A 19,888-nucleotide genomic window follows, 5' to 3' on the forward strand; every position below is an offset into this window, starting at 1 on the left:
AATTCTGTATTTTGAGTTCTAGGCCAACATGGGCTACAGAGTCAGACCTCATCTCAAAAGACCAAAATCTGCCAGGTGTGGTTATTCACATCTTTAATTCCAGTACACAAGAAGCAGAAACAGAGATAGCTGATCTCTGTGAGTTCAAAGCTGCCTGGTTCACAAACAGATTTCCAGGTCAGAAAGGTTCACACAGTGAGAACCTGTCTTTACAAAAAAAGCTGAACAACACCTCCATGATTTTTCCTCCTGCTTTTTCTAAACCTCAATTTAAGCCACAAGTGGGAGGCACCGTAATGTGAACACTGTTCACTTTAAAAACTCGTTCCCCCAATCCATAATACAATCTATTCACTGAAGCTCTACACTGGCTGCTTCACTTTGTCTCCCGGTTTTGACATCCTTTCTTGAGGTTTAACAACTTGGTATAACCTGTGCTCTGTAAACTAAATGTGTGCAACCCGTACCTGTTTCTGTGGAAAGCCTGAGTGGTTGTCACTGCCAGCTTACAGAAAACCAACAGCATGACATTATTCCCACTGTGGCACTGTGTTACCACCAGTTTTAAATATAATCTCATGAAACAGAAAAGAAATGAACACTTTCAAGTATCTACCTGCCAAATGTCTTTCAGTCATGGTTTTCAGATCTTTCTGTGTAACAGTCTCACTTCCTGGACCTACTTGGGAGAAGGGATCAAGTTTTGTCTTCTTTGGGTCCACAGCTCTCCTCTTTCTAGTTCCTTTTTTATCTGTACGGTGGTCAATTTTGCCTTGTGCTAACTCAACTTTTGAATCATTGTCTCCATCCTCTTCATCTCCAACTTCATCCACAGTAACAAAATTCAGTTCTTCTTTAAGGTTGTTAAAATCAGCCAGAGAGTCTTCATCTTCTTCAGTTACTTCATCCAAAGTCATTAAATGAAAATCACTGCTATCATCCTGTATTTCATCTACAGTAACTAAAGTAGAAGGGTCTTCAGGCATCTGGGAAGAAATGAACCCAATAGAATCCCTTTTATCTCTTTTAGCATTCAAAGTAGCAAAGGTTATGTCTGCTGACTCTTCTACTTCTCCAATTTCATCAACAGTTACCAAGCGTTCCTGTTGAAGATCTCGCTCTTCAGCCATGGACAGGACAGTAACATCTTTAGGTCCACTGTGGGGAATGCAATCATCTTGGTCAATTAGTTCATCTAAGGTAAGAAGGGAGTTAGAATTTTTTACCATTTCTTCCATATTGAGCTCTTCTTCATCAATGACTTCATCCACAGTGACTAGAGCTTGCGCAGTTGAATCTTCTTCCTCCCCTATTTCATCTAATGTTACAAAGGACAATTCTCCCTCAACACTGTGAGGAACAGAAGTTTTCCCCTTTTTCTTTTTTAAGTTAAGTTCAGGGGAAGGAGAGATTTTGAGGGCTTCCTTTCTTTTTCCTTTTAATGGATTCTGCTTGGCTTGAGAAGGATTTACTTCTTCTATGACTTCATCCACAGTAACAAATTCATCCAAATTAAATGTAAATAATGGTTCCTGTTAGAGAGTTAAGAATCAGCACTGTCAACTATGACTGACCACTGGCTAGTCACAGTAAACTAATATGCAGATCATCTGTGAGAATTTCACTGTAAAGACATTCCCTGATACTAAAACAAAATTAATGTTTTATCTTAAAAAGGTTCCAAAGTGATAAGGCTAGAAAGATGGCTAAGTGGGTAAAAGTGCCTGGCACCAAGTGCACTGGAGTTTAATACCCAGGTCTAATGGTAAAAAGAGAGAAGTCCTCTAACCTCCGTGTATGTAAGAGTATATACATTCAAGAATATACACACACAGCACACAATTAATTTTAAAAGTAATAATTTATACTTTAAAACTACATTTCAAACACTTATCAAAACAACTGTCATACAAAGAATCTACTCTTCCATATGTTAAGTATCTAGCAAATGTTAACTTACTAGACACCTAAAAGTATCTCAAAAATAAAAAGTTTACTATATTAATTAATTTACATGTATTTTTTAACTCATATAATACTAAGGAAGTTTGAAGTTCATATTGATAAAACTCTGAGACGATTACTAAAACTTAATAGCTAATATAATTGTATTTGAAAACATTATTTTAAAATTGGTACCATAGTAAAGAAATTTCTAACAGGTTTTTGGCATTTAATATGCTGTCAATGAACCACAGCTAGCACACAGAGTATATAAAACTATTTGGTCTACCACAGCAACAGCACCAAAGAATTAGTGGAAAGCATTTCATTCCTATATACCTTTCACTCTCTTAAAACCCACATTACATTAACTATGAAAAGGTGAGGGCAAGTGTATTAAGACAGATGGGTACTGCTGTGGAAGAATGTATATAGAGAATGCAGATAGTCTCATTTTACCTCTTTCGATTTGGAACTTCTATCAGTAGTACTTTTAGAATTCTTAGTGTTCTGCAAAGCCAATGCCTAAAATATTAAGAAATACAGAAAAAAAGAATTTATACCCAGGTTATTACTGTTCTTTAAGAAAAAAGAAAAAACTTAATTAGCAAATGGTCAATTATGCAAACAGTTTTAACAAATATACCAAACTAAATCAATAATCATTTAATGGTATATGAAGTCTCTAAAAGCTATAGCTAAATTCAGTTTCTAAGATCTTTTTTCCTCTTTGCCCACAATATCTAAGTTTAGGCAATTAGTGAACTGATAAAAGAAGTTTTAATTTCAGAGGAACAAGAATGCCAATGATCATCCTAGGAGCTACTACAGACCCATCCTTTAAAGCAGTTATTGTTCGGACCAAAGTTTAATTCAGCTACATTTGTGACCATGTAATACTTTCCAAGTGTGTGAGTAAATGGGAACTTTGAGCTCAATACTCTAAATGTCTACCAGCTTTTTTATCAATGGAACTGTTTTAGACAGGGAATTGGGAGCTTGGGGCTAGAGTGAAGAGATGAAAACATGAACCAAAACTACACTTCCTACTTTAAAGTTACAGCGCTATGCACTTCAAAGGTACACCGAGCCATTCTTCTACTCTCCTCACCTTATTGTTGCTGTCATCCCGTTTCATGATGGGAGGTTTAGTCTCTGTTTCCTGAGACTGTTTTGTTATGTCCTTGTAATCCACTTTAGAATCCTTGCACTGAAGGGCTGAGATCCTTCCACTGCACCCTCTGTTAACACCAATCTGAGTGGGTTTGGATTTACTGTTGCTTTCTGCCAAGCCTGATCTGGTATTTTTAAGCAGACCAAATTCCTTGGCTGAAACTTTCTTTTCAGCATTTATTTGCTCTCTAAGCACAGGTTTTGGAAAGATGTTCTGACTTTCAGTTTTTGAAGGTGTACTTTTTGCTTTAGGAGAAGAGACCACAGTAGCCTTGATGCTTGACTTACTACTGTACACACTTGATACAGTCAGCACACTAGTTTTACCAGTTTCATCAGGCTTACTGCTCTGCTCCACTCCTTTAGTTGGGTCTGCCTTGATTACAGCACTTTCAATTGGCTTTTCTCTTATGGCTGCAATAATCTTCTCCAGTTTTTCTGCAAATATGTTAGCTTCACTCTCCTCAGCCTTCTCCATTTTCACTTGTAAATCCATTCTGGTCTCTGTAGTACTAAATTCATTTTCCTCCTTTTCATCCACACTACCTTTTTCAGTAATATCCTTTTTGCTCACAGACTTCTCATCTTCGAAACCTCCTTGTACTTGGGTCACAATACAAGCAGATGGCAGTACTTCTGAAACAGTTTCATGTTTATCCACTTCAGCTATGGCTTCTACCATAGGCTGTGCACTTCCAGAAAATATATCTTCTGTTTCAGATGGAGACTCTTCTAGAATTCCCTTGATGTTCCTTTCTTCTATGAAGACACTGTCGGATCCTGGTAATTCTGTTTCAAGGTTTGTAACTTCCGCCTCTTCCTTTTCAAAGTCACTGGCGTACATCTGCTGCTTTAAAGCAGACTCATCTATATTTTCACTGAATAACTCAATATTGGCTGGAGTGGATGCTACAAGAGGAATTTCTATGCTGACCTCTGCTCCTTGAGCTTCAAGTTCTAGTGTTTGAATTGCAAAGTCAGACTCACACAAGGCTTGTTTGGGTTCTTCCTTACCAAGTTCTTCCTGATGCACTGAAGGTTCTGTTCCAATATTGGAAGTGGTTTCTTCTTCAACCTCACTAGGTTTAACAGAGGGACTATCAGCTGCTGTTTGTACCTCACTTTCATCAACAGGACTGTTTTTCAAGTCAGGGCTAAAAGTATTTAAAAACAAACAAAAAAGAACACAAAACAAACAAAAATCAAACTATGATGAGAATTCAATCATTGTAAATAACCTTGTTGATGCCAACTGTACAGGTTTCCTAATGCACAAATGATAAGCACTGGGAAATCCAGCCAATCAGCATTAAAGTGGCCAAGATGTTCTGATGGAAATACACAAGGTGAACAATATAGAGAGCTTCTATCTTTTTAATTCAAAGGAAACAACAGAAAAACTAGGAGTGTTAATATCTTCCTTTTACTTGTGTGAGTTAACAATTTTTCACTCCTGCTTCAGGTTTGTACCTAAAAAGACTGAACAAAAATTTGAGACATCTCAGATTATTATTAGCCCTTTACTCATGACACAGGTAGCTAAACAAAGTGTGTACAGTTTTACAATAAAGTTAGTGACCATACATGTAAACTTAAAATGGATACTGAACTTCCGTAAAAACAACATGAAACTGGCATGGAGAGAAATGCCATTTAACCATTTTATCTCCTTTTTGAATGCAAAAGACCTACTTTAAATTTTCTAAAAAAAAAATGTATTTATGAATGATAACATTTAAAAGAAACCTTTCTTTAGAATCATCTAGGTAACTTTTGAAGATTTAAAATTCTAAGTAAAACTGTTAGAACCACCTAAATATAACATACACTCTTACTATAAACAAACCACTCATTTAGTTATCATATATTTTGATTATCTAGATAAACTAAAGAAAATGCATGGCTAATTGTATATAAAAGGATCATGTCTAACACAGTCATGTAATTTTGTTACAAATGGAAAGTTAGAGAAAGACACCAGAAAGGGATCAAACATTATAATATAGTTAGTATTATTAACTCTTTGTTTCCAAGGAGAGGATAAACTGTCATTTCTGACATGCTTTTCAGAAGATGGCCACATGTGCTTTACTTGACAATACTAGATAATGTCTATCTCTGTCATAAGATGCTATTTTTATTTCAGAGATTTCAAAAAGGTGCTATATGCCCTGGCCAGGGTCTAATTGTTAAATTAAATAAATTGGTTCCCCCAGAAGAATAACCGGAAGTTTAAAATAAACATACTGTTCCCTGTGAAGCATAAGAAGTTTAAGATGAACATCTAGGAACCGTAGGTCTTAATAACAATATATAGTAATTTCTGTATGAGCTATTTAGTATATTCAAGTGCTCCCATCTTAAATTATTGCTATTTCTAACACCGAAGATACCAAGGGCTGATATTAGGTATTCAAAACTCTTGGAACTAGAGTAGAATCTGTGGTCAAGCACAAATATGACGAAAAAACAACTGTGACATTCAGAGTTACATGGATATTCCTCAAAGTACAAGCATTTTGAAATTACAAGATTCATATCTATAATAAAGAATAAACTCAAATTCCTGCCTCATTAGTGAGCTATATATTGATCCTAACGATTTATAAATTGAACTATATAGAAACATTTATAAGTCTGAACAAACATGAAGACTTTTTAAATATCATCTGAAAGATATAACAAGGCTTTCTCGATTACCATATTTAAAATGTTTAAAAAGTTACCATTTACATTAAGAAAACTACACAATTCCAAACATGAAACACAGGTCTGTTAGTAAAGATAGCTCAGTTACATATTTTGCTTCTGTGACGGTCATTTTAAAGTTTATATTTATTTGTGTGTGTGTGTTTGTGTGCGTGCACACGCACACGCGCCTGTGTGAATCTATGTACACTGTGTAAGCACATGAATCTTTGGAGGTCAGAAGAAGGCACTGAACATTTGGAGCTAGAACTGCACAAAGTTGTGAGCCTCCATGTGGCTGCGAGAAATTGAACTTAGGTTCTCCCAAAGAACAACAAGTACTCTTACTGTTAAGATGTCTCTCCAGCACTTAAAGACTGTGTAAATCTTTCAGAATTATAGTGTTTTCTTAGACATTATTTTAAAAGTGAGTATCTGTTCATTAGCTATAATGAAGGAAAGTTTCAATGTTAATGATCAATTTAGTTTGGAATACCAGTGAGATGTCAAATAAATGACAATATTAAGACCAGAGTTAAAAGAACAGTTTTGTTTGCTTGTATTTGTTTTTAAGGAAATGAAAGGAAAACAGTCACATTCAGAGTAACAGCATGAAAAAAATTCCAGAAAGGCAACCAATTAGTATACGGTGATCCTACTTCCCAACCTTACCAATTAAGAATTTCCCAAAAAGGAATACTATAAAAGCTAGACATGAGGGTAGAAGATGACACCATAATGCACACATCTCAAGACAGTTTAGAATAAGATTTAACAGAGAAAAGTAATTGCAAAGTTTCACCAGGTATTCCCCAATATTATTTTAAAAAAGGGAAATTTCATCTAGCATCCTTATTTAAAGTCATAATCAAATGACACATAAATAGGATATATTTAGGGAGGATTAATGAAGGATAATTTAAGTTACTATTAAACTATAAATATAAAATTTCCTCAAAGCAATCTGTGATTAGAATTCACATTAATTAGAAACAAAAAAATTATGCTTTAAGGTAAATGGGCAACCATATTTACTTCTAAAAGACTCTATTTAAAACAAATAACACCAGTACAGTTTTTTGGTTTTTTGGTTTTTGTTTTGGTTTTTGGGGGGAGGGTGTTATAGGTTTACTCCAAAAGTAATGTTAAATACTCTAGCCATACCCCACATTTTTCTCTCTGTAATACATGTCAGAAAAAAATGAAATTGGAAGCACTTTTAAAAACAACAATTTAAGAAGACTAGAAACTATCTGTAAACATATCAATATTGAGTTTCTAAGAGGAAAGCAAAACCAATAAAAAGACAATAACCCACTGTTTCTGATAAAAACAAGTTTTTTGCAGATTAAAAAATTACAAAACAGAATACACAAAAATAAATTTTGGGGGAAATCTATTTCTTACTACCAATAGAGCAAAACTGTAGGTCTGCCCATACGACCACGTATGACATTGTAATTATTAAGCTTTCTACGGACTTTCACATGACTATTATTGGTTGAGGGTAAACTTTCTTTTAAAAAGATATGTGGTGACACACAGTAACCTCAAATGGGGCTTATGAGTTACCAATGTATTTTAATATGCTCATGATCATTTTAACAACCCCAAATAGTCCGATTTTATAAAAAACTAGTTAATGAGAAGAATTTTATAAGACATTGTAAAGTATCAAATAATTACTTTTCTATTTAAACATTTTCAAATTATTAAACTTATAAGATTTTTAAAAACAGACTAATAAATAGTAAACATCATAGCTAAAACAAATGTTTTTGTTGGTAGTTTGAAGAGATTGAAAATCAGGCTTCATTTGTGGATACGAAGTAGTAAATTTTGGACAAATACTCCCATTCTATACTTTCAAACAGTCTTAAATTGTACCAACTTAAAAAAATACACTGGGGGTTGGGGATTTAGCTCAGTGGTAGAGCGCTTGCCTAGCAAGCTCAAGGCCCTGGGTTCGGTCCCCAGCTCCAAAAAAAAGAAAAGAAAGAAAAAAAAAATACACTGAACATTCTATTTTTATTTTAAGCTAATGAAATTTTAAGATCGAAAATATAAAACTGTATTTAGCTATTTTGGAACAGAACAATCTAGTGAAGGGCATATCATACCTATCACAGATTGAACTGCTCCAGATGGTTTACAAAGCATAAAGAATCAATATTTTTATACCAGTTTCTCTAAATAGTCAATAAACACCTGAATGAGTTTAAATATAGCCATCAACCAAAACAATCCCAAGGGCCAAACAGAACCCAAAAGTAAAAGGACAACAAGCTTACACATAACCAACAGGAACAGTCAGGTAGGAACTTTCAGTACATAATAGTTACTCTAAGATCCAGAAATACTTAAACAATACACAAAAATCAAGAAGAAAAAAACCTTAAAGCAACATACCTTTCTTTTCCAAGTTCTGGATCATTCTTCTTTTGAACCTATAATATAATTCACATTTTATTAGAGGTTATTCTAGTGGATCTTTAGTATTTAATAAAATACAGATAATAAAAGTAAAAAGAAGTAGAAAACGTTAGTTTTCTGTGTCTAAACAATCTAGATATTCCAAAAAAATTTTTTTCTTATTAAAACCTGCTGCTACACTACAGAGTAAGTCCAATTACCAATTTATGAGATATTGACAGATATGACAAACCTTTATAAAATCTAAAAGTCTGAAAGCACATCTTTTACTTAGAAGGAAACCAATAAACATGACATAAACACATTCCTTGTAGATTTGGTTTTAAAGATTTGTATTTATAAGGAAAACTTAAAAGTGTTCCACTAAATTGGGCATAGTTCAGGCCTATAACCCTAGCTACTTGGAAGGTGTGTGAATTCAGGAACTTAAGACCAGCCTGGGCAACTTAAGGCAAATCTTCAAAGCAATATGGAGTAGTGGGGCTGATGGCTAGGTTAAAAAATTATTTGTCATGCAAGTACAAGGATGTTGATTCATACTCCCAGCACAAATCTGAAAAAACTGGGGAGCAGTAACATGCTTATAATCTCAGTGCTGAGTGGATGGGGGGAACAGAGATAGTAAGACTCCTGGGTCATGTTGTCTAACTTGTCAGTCTAACTCCAACAGTGAGCTCTAGCTCAGTGAGACAATTTATGTCAAAAAGTAAGCTGGAAAAGCAATTGAGGAAGAAACTCAGTATCTACCTCTAGCCTCTACACAGATGTATACACATAAATGCACACCTACAAATGCTACAGCAATAATCCTTTTAAATATTATGAGTGTCCCACCCCTCCCCAAAGCAATGTAATGGAGGACCAAAATGAAGGGCTCAATGAGCTGTCTAAAAAAATGAAAACTAATATGTTTAAAAAGGTTGCAGGGACACTAGGAAGGTAGGAGTCAACGTGGAAGAAGTTAAGAGAAGAAATAATGCAGATGTAATCAAAACACATTTATGAAATTCAAAAGGATTAACAATAGCCTTTAGATTTAAAAAAAATAATCACTTCAATGATTTTCACAGTAGGACTATTGAAGCCTCTTTAAAACTCTTAAAACTTTGTGTTATTATATTCAAGGGAAAAGAACAGTGTGAGAGAACAACCTGAATGAGAATGCAACCCAGGAACTGAACTCAGGTGGACTGAACTCAAGTGGTCAGGTTTGGGAATAATAAGTAATAAATTTCCTTTATTCAAGAACCTTGCTGGCCCAGAAATTCTCCCATCACCAGAAATATACTAAGGTCTTTGTCATTGCCTGTCTGCATAAAAATATCTTCTTCCTATATTTATACAGTTTTCTTCCTATTTCCTTCAAGTCGTCCAAATGATTCTTCTGCAGGGGGTTATAACTTACCATTTTAATATATAGAATTCCCCATTCATTTGTGTCTGTCCCTTTATGTGGGGAGTTGGGTGGGTTGAGGCAGGATTTCATGTAGTCTAGGCAAACCCTGAACTAATACTATCCCCTTGTAAGTGTTGGAACACCAGGTATGTGTCACCTTATCTGACTTTTTAATCCTTTTTATCTTTTTTTTTAAAGATTTATTTATTTATTATATATAAGTACACTATAGCTGTCTTCAGACACACCAGAGGAGGGCATCAGATCTCATTACAGATGGCTGTGAGCCACCACGTGGTTGCTGGGATTTGAACTCAGGACCTCTGGAAGAGCAGTCTGTGCTCTTAACCGCTGAGCCGTCTCTCCAGCCCTAATCCTTTTTATCTTGACTTGTCTTCAAAGTACTTTTTATCCTCTGATATTTTATTACTTGATATCTCACACACACTCTCACACACACACACACACACACACACACACACACACACACACACACAGAGATCTTTCCTTAGTTAATGCAAGAATTTAGAAAGATTAGCAAAAAGCACAGATATTAAGTATAAGTCTCTATTATTTATCTCTGCTACTGAAACACAATGAAACCATTAAAAAAACACAATCTAAATTGGATTGAATTTAATTTTGTTTTGTTTTTTGTTTTTCAAGCCAGTTTCTCTGTGTAGTCCTGTCTGTCATGGAATTTGCTCTATAATAAGGCCTGCCTCTGACTCCCAAGTACTACGTGTATCACCAAACTCACCCTGATTTCTTTTAAAGATGTATTTATATTACTTTTCTACTTATATTCTATTATACAGTCATGTAAACTAAGAACATGTAAGATTTTTCTTATTTAATACATCTTCTAATAAACATAATAAAACACAATTTTTTTTTCCTTCCAGAAAGCAATAATGGATCAATAGCACCTGCTTCTACAGAAACTCATAGTAGTTCTACCAAGTCTCTTTTTCTTTTTTTCCTGAGAAAAGGTTTCTCTGTGTAGCACTGGCTATCCTGGAACTTGATCTGTAGACCAGGCTGGCTTCTAACTCAGAGATCCACCTGCCTCTGCCTTCTGAGTGCTGGTTTAAAGGCGTGAGCCACCAACGTCTCCACCCAGTTTATACAAAGTCTCTTTACAAGTCAGTATCCCAACGAAGCTACAAATTTCAAAATTACTAATTTATATCATGTATTGTTCTCATAATAATCAAAACTGTAAGAGATTAAAACAATTTTTAAAATAACCAAAATAATGAAGTATCTAAACTCAGGAGAAGTCTGATCACTATCTGAGACTATTCTTGAGATCACACTCATGATGTATCTTGAGCTTTCATAAAATTCCTTTATGCCTTCTCAATTTCTTACAAATTTTTTGTAGAAGAGGAGGAGACAGAAAGGTGGAGACAGGAGAGAGGAGAGGGTGAGAAGCCATGGCAGGTGATGTTAAGATTCTGCTCTGTGTATTTACAGGTTGTTATTAATGTTCCTAAGGGATGGATGGTACCGGGCTTTGTATGATTAAGTGGGCAATTATATCTTATCAACTGGATCTAAGATTATCGTGTTGTGTGTTCTTTTATCTGACAGTTTGAGTGTAGGAAAGTGTGCAGCTGGGATGTGTTTCCGCCAAGCTATCTAGCAGATATCTTGGGGCACCACGGTGCAGGACCTAGGGGGTAAAAGACAACCCATACTTTTTTATTCTTACATTTTTACAACAACAGATGGCGAACCAAGGTGATGGGCAAGAATCCACTAGTAATCCTAAGAGAAAGTTTTTATTTTCTAAGACGAGGCCAGCACCATGTTAATTAAGTCATGTGATATCTTAAGCACGGGAATTCAAACAAGAAACGGGGAAGCCACCTGGGCTGGCAGGCTGTAGGTCTCCTATTGTGTGATAAGTGATGGCAGCTCAGAGAGTTAGAGATTAAAAGCTGCTTTTTAAAGAAAGTTGTTTAGAAAGTCTTTCAGGATACTCAAATTCTTTTTAACGTAGGCTCCATGGGAATTTTGGGTTGAAATCCTAGTTAGACAAGCTACTTCTTAATTACAGGTATTATTAAAAGGTGATTGCGTTTGTTTTTTTTAGAAAGAAGAGAGTAAAGAGATTACCTGAATCAGGTGGGGATTTTCATCCATGGTTCAGAACTTAGATAGGGAAAAATTAGTCACTACCTCCAAGTAGAGAATTGTGATTGAATGTCTGTAACACCAGGGAGAGTGAATGCAGGCATATATTGTAGAAGTTATTGAGGTTAAAGAAAAATCTGTGGCTCCGGGTACAGACCTTAACAGATGGATATATTTTGGGCTAAAGTCCTGAGTTTTAAGTTGCTTATTGGTTTTAGAATTGATAGAAGGTGTTTAGGTTTGTTTTAAGGAGAGTAAAGAGATTACCCAAATCACGTGGTGATTTTCATCTATGGTTCGGAACTTAGGGAAAAACTGGTCACAAACTCCAAGTAGAGAGTTGTGATAAATGTCTGTAACACCAAGGAGAGTGAATGCAGACATATATTATAGAAGTTATTAAGGTTAAATAAAAATCTGTGGCTCCGGGTTGGGGATTTAGCTCAGTGGTAGAGTGCTTGCCTAGGAAGCATAAGGCCCTGGTTGGTCCCCAGCTCGGGACGAAAAATCTGTGGCTCGGGTAGAGAGCTTAACAGACTGAGATATTTTGGGCAAAAGTCCTGATTTGATATGTTGTTTATTGATATTGGAATTGATAGAAGGTATTTGGTTTGTTTTATGAATTACCCCACTAAAGGCCATATGGCTCGTTGATGCCGGCTAGCGAGGGTTTGTGGTTACTTCTGATTATTTACCACAACAGGAAGCTCGAATTCTCTTAACGTGGGCTCCGCGGGAATTTTGGGTTCATTTCCTGATATCATAGAGTACAAAAGCCTATCAGGCTCATTGTTTAGCTTACTTCCTTTTTAAAAAATGGTTTAGTCTTCATGATGGGTGTGACTTTGAGTTTTATGGTTATATTATTACTCTGAGAGAGAATGCAATATACAAGCTTTTCTGATTTCAGACTAAGGAACACAGTATTTTGGGAGAAAGATTTTGTCTTTGTGCTTTGTGCTTTGTGATTAGGTAGACCGCCTGAAAAATTTATTCAGAAGAATCAAACAAATAGATATCTCAATTCTAAACTTTTGTCTTGAGAGTTGTATTTTACAGAGTCTGCCTACTTGGAATCCTGGTCTCAAGGACTTTCAGCCGGGTCCAGTCAGGACACATCGGCTACAGCATTTGCTTCATTCTTCCTACCCCCTAACCTCCAAGGATATCTCAACACCCATGTACAGCTTGAAGAAGTTATAGAGGAGTCATCACCCCAATTCCCTGGACTTTGGGGGGCTGAAAGTGGTTATTCTAAAGTTGTTTTTATGAGGAATTTAAAACTGCTTGTAATTTGACAGGGAGGAATTAGTTAGATTGAATTGTACAGTCATAATCTCATTTGATAACTAAGCTAAAATCATAACTTTGCTTTGATATAGAATTTATTTGTTAAAAGTTCAAAAGTACAAGGTTTAGAGCCAGTCCCTCTATTAATGTCATTACAAACTTCTGAGTTGATTATACATGTGAGTTAAGGGCCAAATAGCAAACATATTGCTGACTTTGTGAGAGAACTTTCAAGATATTATTAAGATATAAAGACAACAGTCCAGATTGTCTTATATACATAGATGGTTTTCAAAAACGTCAGAAATCCACAAAATTTGAGATTTAAAGTAATTTATCTTTTGTTGAGACATATCTGTTCCTAACAGTTCCCCTTTGGCAGATTTAATGAAGAATTTGAACATCTCTACCTCCAGATGAGTCAATACTTTGTGGCTAGGCAGCCACTGTACAAAACTGCCTGTTTCATCTGCAGACTAATACTGTCCAGAGAATGACAAATTATACAGAATAGTTGACTGATAAACCCTACAAAGACAGGGTGATCAGCCCTTCAAAATCTGCATTTCAAGAGTCTGTCCGTTGATTTTGGGCCAGAAGGCTGATGACTTGCGCTCACATGTTGCTAACAGGGGACTGTGCTAGTGGAGATTTGTCTCTACAACCTCTCAGTTTTGGAAGCCGTGTTAGGCTTCCTTTGTGTATAGATATTTGGTCATTCACAGATTTCTAACGGGGTTGAAGACATTATAGTCTCATAGCCTATCAGGCTGTTTAACTCTAAATATACATATTTTATTGGATAGTTATCAGATAGTATATAAGCTAGCCAAGATATAATACAGATTTTAAGCTTTTCTTAAGCTGGAATGGATAACGAAATGTTCTGTTTAACTGATAGAGTGTTGGACTGGGTGTTAGATATATTTTATGCTCTTAATTACAAAATGATAATAGTTGTGCTCAGCTTATATTTGAGAGAAAAGTTTTTTTTTTTAATTAGACAAAAAGGGTAAAATGTAGGATGATGTCACAGGTGAGGCAGGCACAAGATAGAAGGAGGCCTGTCATTGGGAGAAGGAAGGATGGGCGGGAGAGAAGTTTGAAGGAAGAGGAGGAGACTGGAGGAAAAAGGAAGAGACAGGAGAGAGGAGAGGGTGAGAAGCCATGGCAGGTGATGTTAAGATTCTGCTCTGTGTATTTACAGGTTGTTATTAATGTTCCTAAGGGATGGATGGTACCAGGCTTTGTATGTTTAAGTGGGCAGTTATATCTTATCAATTGGATCTAAAAAAATTTTTTTTATAGATTTATTTTATGTATATGAGTGTTTTGCCTAAATGTATGAGTCTGTACCATGTGTGTTCCTAGTGCCCACTGAGGTCAAAGGCAGCCCTACACTCCCTGGAATTTGATTACAGATGGTTGTGAGTCACTCGGATGCTAGATACCAAACCTGGGTGCTCTGTAAGAACAGCCAATGCTCTTGACTGCTGAACCATTTTTCCAGCCCAACCTTTTGAACTTCTAAAAAGAACAAAAGCTGATTTAAAAACAACAACAACAACAAAAAACCACTTACCTCTGAGTCCATCTTTGGAGATAACGTGCAGCTCAACACATGGTCACCTATGTTTTGTGGATTTTGTTTCAGAAAATTGTACATTGACAGAGCAGATTCAGGACTTTCTAATTGAAGAATCACCTTTAGAAAGTATGAATTTAAAAATTACAAGTAGAATTAGGATGTCATCTAACAAATTACACTTTTTAATATACACCCAGAAGAACTGAAACCAGGGACCCAAAACATTTATTTACTCACTTACATTTCAAGGAATATTAGGCACAACAGTTAAAAAAGATGTCTACCAACTGATGAATAAATTTTAAAAATATAGACTAAGTACGCAATAGAATGCTGTTTAGTCTTAAAAAAGAAACTGATATATGCCAGGTCAATGAGCCTGGAACACACGCCAAGTAAAGTAAACAACTGCAAAACAGGAAATACAATTAAAATTCCTGATGGCATCAGATGTTATTTTTATTTTTAGAAACAGACACAAGGTGCCAGTTGAATGGTCTGGATGTTAAAGAGTTATTGTTTAATGAACAAGAAGTGAGAGTTTGAGAAAACAGGAAAAGGTATAGAATTGTATGGTGGTGCGATAGTTGCACAAAGTATGTCCAATGCAGCTGAACTGACAACTAAGGTTTAAATGGTAAATACATAATTTAAAAATGCATTAAAAATACTAAGCAAAACAAAGGGATATTAAAACTCCTTTCTTTCAAACAGAAGACTAGTGTCTGGGGCTGGAAAGAGGGCTCAGGAGTTAGTGCTCTTCCAGAAGACCTGAGTTTAGTTCCCAGTACCCACACTGAGTGGCTCATTAACTTTTGGTAACCCCAGCTCCAGGGAATCTGACACCCTTTTCTATCCTCGTACACACAAAGACACAGGCACACATGGCAATACACACAAATCCATAAAAATTAGAACATATACACCCCAACCCCTCAACCAACAAAACAAACAAGCAAACAAACAAACAAAACCCCAAGGCCATACAAACAACCAAAACCCCATACAGGACTAATGTGCAAAGTTTTAGAGTTCAGATTGCTTATGTGGCACCTGTGCGCTGTCTTTCCATCCTATGCCATGCCTTATCTAGAGTACCAGACAGGCTCTATTTATCAAAGAAAATCAGTAGCTGCCTGTTACTTAATCGGCTTATAAGGCACATTTGGTCACTACTATACCATCGCATCATTTGCAACATACTTATAAGATAAATTATTATTATTTTGTTATTACGAAGTAGTTTTGATACAAAGTATTGCCTTTTAAAATAATATACTACTGACAAAAAAAAAATTTTTTTAGATAGGAGTATCACCCGCTAGCCCAGAGATTCAGGGGGAAGAAACAATACTGTAGAAAGTTAAATATTAGCATGGGCTATACAAGAGAACACTGACCCCATAAAAGAAAACTAATTATAATAGATATATAGCTGCAATACATACTAAATATAGAAGGCAGGTTAAATATAAAAAATCAACAATTTTAGTTTGAAATTTTAAGTACAGAAGCCAAATCATGAAATAAAATTGACAAGTAGATCAAAATCAGTGTTTTACAGTTAGAAGGAGGTTTTTAAAAAACCGATGTAACATGCCCTTCACTTTATGAGGGTAAAAAAGCTTTGCCATGGTTATATAACTAATGTATGTAGCACTCTGGTAAGACATGCTCCTTTGCTCTCTCTGTGAATCTTATTTCTCTTTAAAAACTAAAGAGAGACCTTTTCTTTTTTTGAATTACAGTCCAAAAAAATTGTTCTAATGTATTATAATGGTTGAATAATGTTTACAGACGCTTCTACTCAAAAGACAAGTTAGAAGCTGCAGACTGTAACATGCATACAGGCTTTAATTACCTTGTTTCTGTTACTCATGAACACATAGCGATCCACTTTCCCAAACTGATGTCCAACACAAAGCACACACTGAAGTCCGTCTTCAGGTAAATTGTCAAGATGTACAAATCGGTTGTAAATTTCATCAATATTTGCCTGTATTTTATTGGAGTTTTTTTTAAATAATGTAGAAAAAAAGGATAAAAATTAAACCATAATTCACTGATTAGCATTAATTTAACACTACAGTGGTCTTCCCATTCCCAGTGTGGGGATTAAACCTAGAGCATCATGTGGCCCAGAAAAGACCTTTATATCTGATTCATAAATAAGAGAATCTCTTATAAACCTCGACTGTCAATTAATAAAGACAATGGCCAATAAGCTGAGGTGTAGGAAATAAGAGGGAGCCAGAGAAACACATGGACTGAGGAAACTGACATAAACCAACAGGTAAATAAAGGAAGAAGACGGCCAAAACTAAAGAGGGGTAACTAATCAAGCACTAAACATAGGAAAATAGTTTAACTAGTTTATTAAGTTAAGAGCTAGTCAGGGAATGAGCCAAAGCTTATGGCCTAGGCATTTAGTAATAAAGGGATCTGTATTTCCTCTATGCTCATTAAAAAAATCCTCAAATATCACCTATATGGCTACTATAATGCATTTCAGTGTATAAAAAAATGTTTGTATCAAGGACTATGGTACCCTTTTTCCATTTTTACCAAGAGCCATCTGATATCTTAGTCAACTTTACTTCTTAAAAAGAAAAAAAACCCTTTCAAATAAACCAGTCAACAAAAGCATTTAAATGTGAAACTTACCTCCGGGTCACTTTCTTGAATCAAAGTTGTAAAGAGAGCTTCCTAGAAAGCCAAACATTCAAAAGTAAAAGGTAAAAGCTCTGACTCATCCACAAGCTACTACTCAATCATAATCTGATACACAAAGAGCCACACAGATAGGTGTTATCCAGTCTTCCATAAAATCAGGTAGCATAAGTCCTACTCCTTTAAAATATAGTTCTTGGGGTTGGGGATTTAGCTCAGTGGCAGAGCACTTGCCTAGCAAGCGCAAGGCCCTGAGTTTGGTCCCCAGCTCCGAAAAAAGAATAAAAAAAAAAATTATTTAAAATATAGTTCTTAAACCTTTTCTCTTTGATACTACTGACACGTATAACAATCCAACTATTGCCAACAGGTTAGGATGACTATCAGGAAAAGGTTTCCTAAATTTTCATTTCTCCCAGCTTCTATGAGATTCTATCTCCTTTTAGGATGTACGGACACCGAAATGTTTTTTTGCATCAGTCAAAGCTGAATTTGAACAGATTTGACTTTCATGTTGGGATCATGGCTTTGTGGTCAAAGTACCTGAAGGAAGCAAAACACACAGTAGCATAAGGAGTGATTCTAGGACTTTGGCAGCTTTAAAAGACTAAACAATGAGGAACAGGGAACAAGCTTCATATGCCTAAAACACAGAAGGTTTATTGATTGACTAAGTCTGACAAATGAGGAGGAAAAATTAAAGACAATTGCCAATATTCTGCTTTGATTGTCGGCCAAAGTGGCAGTCAAGAACAATTTCCTTTATTTAATTTTTTTTTTATGTAGGATTCTGTCTTGGCTCAGTGGTCAGAAAAAGGAGACTTTTACAGCTTGAAAACACTGTGACTCTCCCCCCACCCCCCAATAAACTAGATAATAAAAAATAAATTTGATCTTAAAATTTAGTAAAATCTAGGAATAATGATGGTTTACGTCTATTACTTACCTCATCTTTTAAATCTACATCCTCAGGAGCCATGCTTATGGAGAGTTGATTTCCATCCATGCATATTGGGAAGCACGTGTAAAACTTTACCATAGAATCTGCAGATTTTTTGTTTATTTCTATATATGCCTTTAAATATAAAAATTATAAAAATTAAAAATTGATTCTTTCTTAGAGTTAAAGGACTTATAGCAAAGTCCACAGGCTAAAATTAACATAACAATAAGCAGGAAATAAGTGAATCTATATGCAATATTAAAAAGAGAAGCAAAACACATTATAAAACTGATACTGAAAAAGCCTTGTCTATTTAGCTGTGTTTTATTTCTTTGAGACAGGGTTTCTCTGTGTAACAGCCAAACAGAGGTCCTCCTATGCCTCCATGTGCTGGGATTAAAGGTGGTGCCACCATGCCCACCGATTGTTTATTTTTAACACAGGGTTTTATTCCAGACCCTGGGACACTGGAATTAAAACCAGGAACTATTTCAATGCAATAAAAAGTCTTATGTTTTGCATTCACAACAGTACTTAGCATAAGCAAACATTTTTGTTTTATTATTTTTTAAATATTTAAGATATTTAAATAAGTCCTTAGCTTTAAATTACTTGTCATTTTTTTTTTTTTTTCGGAGCTGGGGACTGAACCCAGGGCCTTGTGGTTGCTAGGCAAGCGCTCTACCACTGAGCCAAATCCCCAACCCCTAAATTACTTGTCATAAGTGGTGTAATGGTATTTCTAGTTACTGTGCCTGGGACAACTATATGCCCTTCATCCAGTGAGTCCACACTATATTACCTGGCCATTAGTGATTTAATGATCATTTGTTATCAACTTGTGCAGCAACCTGTGTTCAAGGACCCTTTATTTTAATCATGGCCACAAAGTACAATAACAGTGATGCTAACAATTATAACCACCAAGGAGAAGCCCTCAAAGGTACTTCCTGTAAATGAAAAAGCAAAAGTGATCAGCATAACAGACTGAGGAAAAAAAATGCATGGAGCCTGTATGAGTACTCAGTGAGTAAAGATTCTTGTGGCCAAGCTTAACCACCACAATTCAATTGCCCTCTGGCTTGCATGCATATACTGTAGTACATACATGGTCACATATTAAACACAAATAAATATATCTCAAAAACAAAAAGAAAAATTATATGCTGATTTTGGTAAAAAAAAATTATGGTAAGAAAAAAAAATCCTTGAGATTATAAAGTTGAGGAAAGAAATGTGTGCTAGCTTTGCATTAGTCCTTTAAACTGCCACAATTAAAGTATGTGGGACAGAAATGCTTCATTATCAAGAAAGAGATGTTAAATCTGTGTATGCATGAAATATGAAGAATACCGAATACCTAGGGTTCAGTACCTCTCAACTTCAAACATACACAGGGGTCTTGAAACACAATTCTCATAGACAAGGGGAAACAACTAGTAGGAAAGTCTGGTATTTATCTATATAATTTTAGAAAAGTATTTTATCTCCAAGTATTTAATAATTCTACTCAATACTAAACAAATCTGGGCAGATAATACCTTGGTTTGCTGGCTTAGATTTTTAGACATATCTAGTAGATATTTATTACATGTTTTGGTATTACAATATAAACTTATCA

General features: G+C 35.4%; 1 protein-coding gene across 7 annotated transcripts in view; it reads right to left on the reverse strand.

Moving 5' to 3' along the window:
- Window positions 1–19,888, reverse strand: part of Znf638 (zinc finger protein 638) — a 75,370-nt gene that overhangs the window by 6,261 nt on the left and 49,221 nt on the right. For all 7 annotated transcript variants that reach the window (XM_032906235.1, XM_032906234.1, XM_032906231.1 and 4 more), the window contains 8 exons: window positions 18,271–18,399; window positions 17,319–17,360; window positions 16,516–16,650; window positions 14,649–14,771; window positions 8,215–8,252; window positions 3,056–4,271; window positions 2,404–2,469; window positions 617–1,532 (listed from right to left, as the gene is read on the reverse strand). In XM_032906235.1, coding sequence (XP_032762126.1) covers window positions 617–1,532; window positions 2,404–2,469; window positions 3,056–4,271; window positions 8,215–8,252; window positions 14,649–14,771; window positions 16,516–16,650; window positions 17,319–17,360; window positions 18,271–18,399 — 2,665 coding nt within the window. The remainder of the gene's footprint in view (window positions 1–616; window positions 1,533–2,403; window positions 2,470–3,055; window positions 4,272–8,214; window positions 8,253–14,648; window positions 14,772–16,515; window positions 16,651–17,318; window positions 17,361–18,270; window positions 18,400–19,888) is intronic.

This window comes from Rattus rattus, chromosome 6 (assembly GCF_011064425.1).
Source record: "Rattus rattus isolate New Zealand chromosome 6, Rrattus_CSIRO_v1, whole genome shotgun sequence".
Classification (NCBI taxonomy): Eukaryota; Metazoa; Chordata; class Mammalia; order Rodentia; family Muridae; genus Rattus; species Rattus rattus.